General features: G+C 33.8%; 2 protein-coding genes across 5 annotated transcripts in view; one reads left to right on the top strand and one right to left on the bottom strand.

Moving 5' to 3' along the window:
* Positions 1-2,500, top strand: part of LOC144973219 (uncharacterized) — a 498,849-nt gene that overhangs the window by 105,330 nt on the left and 391,019 nt on the right. The gene's annotated exons all lie outside the window — the stretch shown is intronic.
* Positions 1-2,500, bottom strand: part of LOC144973208 (BAR/IMD domain-containing adapter protein 2-like) — a 40,994-nt gene that overhangs the window by 15,041 nt on the left and 23,453 nt on the right. For all 4 annotated transcript variants that reach the window (XM_078915368.1, XM_078915369.1, XM_078915371.1 and 1 more), the window contains exon 9: positions 615-713. In XM_078915368.1, coding sequence (XP_078771494.1) covers positions 615-713 — 99 coding nt within the window. The remainder of the gene's footprint in view (positions 1-614; positions 714-2,500) is intronic.

Below are 2,500 nucleotides of genomic sequence, written 5' to 3'. Positions count from 1 at the left end.
AAAAACCAAAAAAAAAAAAAAAAAAAAAAAGAAATAAACCCCCAAAAAACCAACAAAAAACAAACAAAAAAACCAACCAAAAAAAAACCAAACAAAAAACCAACCAAACAAACAAACAAAAAAAAAACAAAAACAAAAGAAAAAACAACAAAAAGATGATGTTTTGGTAGTCAAATGATCAATTAAGCTAAAATGTACACGCTTAATAATATCGTTAAAAAAATACACATATGCAAAAATATGTGAATTAAGAAGTTGAAATATATCTATGTTTCAATCAGATATGAAAATACCACTCCATTCTAATATAAACACGAATTTTGATAAAAGTAGATTGTGAGCTTCGACTAGACCTATTAGCAGTTTAAGTTTTGATTTAAGAGTTCCCGCGTGTCTGAAGTATAGCAAGCCCCCATTGGTTTTAAGTCTTCTGTACGTTGACGGGTTTTATAACGAATTAATGCCTTTTTTATATGATGACCATTTTGGTCATAGAATAGATAAGTTTGGCTGTTTAAATAGTTTACGTCATCGACCAAAATATGAGAATTTGTAGGACATTTCCTTTATCAAAATAAAACTCAATGCATTTAGTATTGATAAAATGAACTCACCACTACGTTGAAAAATTGGTCAGCGGTCTGTGGTAAGACGTGTGGCTGGGATGACATCTGTCTCCAGGTGGCCAACTCGTCTGTCAGGCCGTCCAAACCCTGGTTGATTGCAATTGTATAATAATAAGTATGCCGCTATCTTATGAATCAAGTCATAGCAATTCCTTTTGAGACGCAAACTAGTTTCAAGAATGAATAAATTATATCTCACATTATCACTTCGATGGTTCATTTCGTTCCAGTTGTAAAAACCAGGTTGTTACACTGTCTAAGCTTTTGTGAGATTAATTCAAATGACAATAAGTACATCAGTAACTGGATGGATGATAGTTAATAGAAACTTTACTTGTACGTATTTTTTTGGGCTTGGCATTGTGTTGTTTTTTGTAAAGACCACAGCTTTACATTGTTTTAAAGTAGCCTTATGGGGGAAAAGCATCAATTCTATAGACGGACTCGGTGATGGAATGGAACTTGCTCGATACTACCTCTTACGAAAAACTCTCTGATGTACATGTGGAGCATTATATTGCAAGGCAGCTCATCCGGGCCAAAATCAAGAGTTCACTGGGAGTGTTTAATGTCTTTTTGTTTAGCTCATTAAGTGAGTTTTTAGAATTATCATATCAAGTAAGAATTATGGTGGAAAAGTTGGAACCAACTTGATGACTTTGATTTTTGGGATAACTTGGTAATCCTTAAACATAGCGACAAAACAGTAAAAGAAAGGCAAAATCTCAATTTTGAAGAGAATGAGACCCTAAACAGGACACAAGATAAAGAGCAAGAGGACATAGCTAATGAAGATTAACTATAATTTCAATGTATAAATTCATCTAAGCCAATTATAGAAGTGAATTCCTTTGCCTACAGTACAGATACTCAAACAGAAAACAATATGATGTTGGCTAAGCACACGAGTAAAGGGAGAATGTGAGAGATAATGTATTGCAATACAAAATATGAGCACTTCAAACCCGGATCTTTCATAAACAAAAAAAAAAGAACAACGAACATTTAACAATGAGGAAATGTTCTTGATGATAACCTATGCAACAGCAGATACGTTTTGTAAGATGATAAAAAGGTAGGCTACGTTGCGCACTTCACTCATTTATCACATCGGTTCGGCGAAAATCGTATAGTGCCATAACAAGACAGGGGGATAATAACTGCAATGAGTAAATACCCCTCAGCATAATCCATTTGGCCTGACTTACAATAAAAACATTTATGTAGCGCACTTTCACTGCTCAATGAGTTTCATAGCGCTTTCCAAATTTTCATTATATAAAGTACACATCTGTTGACTTTTGGAATTTCTCTTTATACTTGCAGTTCTATGATATCCAACACTACCTATAGACATGTACTAATTCGCGCACTTATCGAATATATGTGGCACTTTAAAACAATTGAGGATGTTGAGAACAGAAATTGTTCGATTAATGGGCTCGTGATATCGATTCAACATGCTCTTTCCCAAACCACATGTCAAAGAGACAGATTACATAGTTTTGATGGAAATTTGACAATAAATGTGACTCGATGCGTTTCTCTGGTATTATGTCAGATAAAACTTGGCTTAATGCAAAACTGATTGGAGTTAAGGAATTTACTAAAATAAAAAATCGTGTTTTGAAACAAACTAATATCTTTAATGAGGTCAAAGTTTGTATTTATTATCATAATACAGGGTGTCCATAAAGTCTGGGTACATGGTAATAGTCCACATTCCCTTTTAAAACTCATTCGTATTCAATTCGGGATGTAAATGAATTGTATTTTAACTGCACGTGACATCTACTTGTTAGGCGATAACACACTTTTTTTTCCGACAAAGACCAAGCTGTTAACGGCCAAGTACTCATTTTACTCACCAGCTC

Source organism: Berghia stephanieae, chromosome 5 (genome assembly GCF_034508935.2).
Source record: "Berghia stephanieae isolate SIO BIC M18660-M18661 chromosome 5, UCSD_Bste_1.3, whole genome shotgun sequence".
NCBI classification, from domain to species: domain Eukaryota; kingdom Metazoa; phylum Mollusca; class Gastropoda; order Nudibranchia; family Aeolidiidae; genus Berghia; species Berghia stephanieae.
The sequence above is the reverse complement of the archived record's forward strand: the minus strand, read 5'-3'. Positions and strand labels throughout refer to the sequence as shown.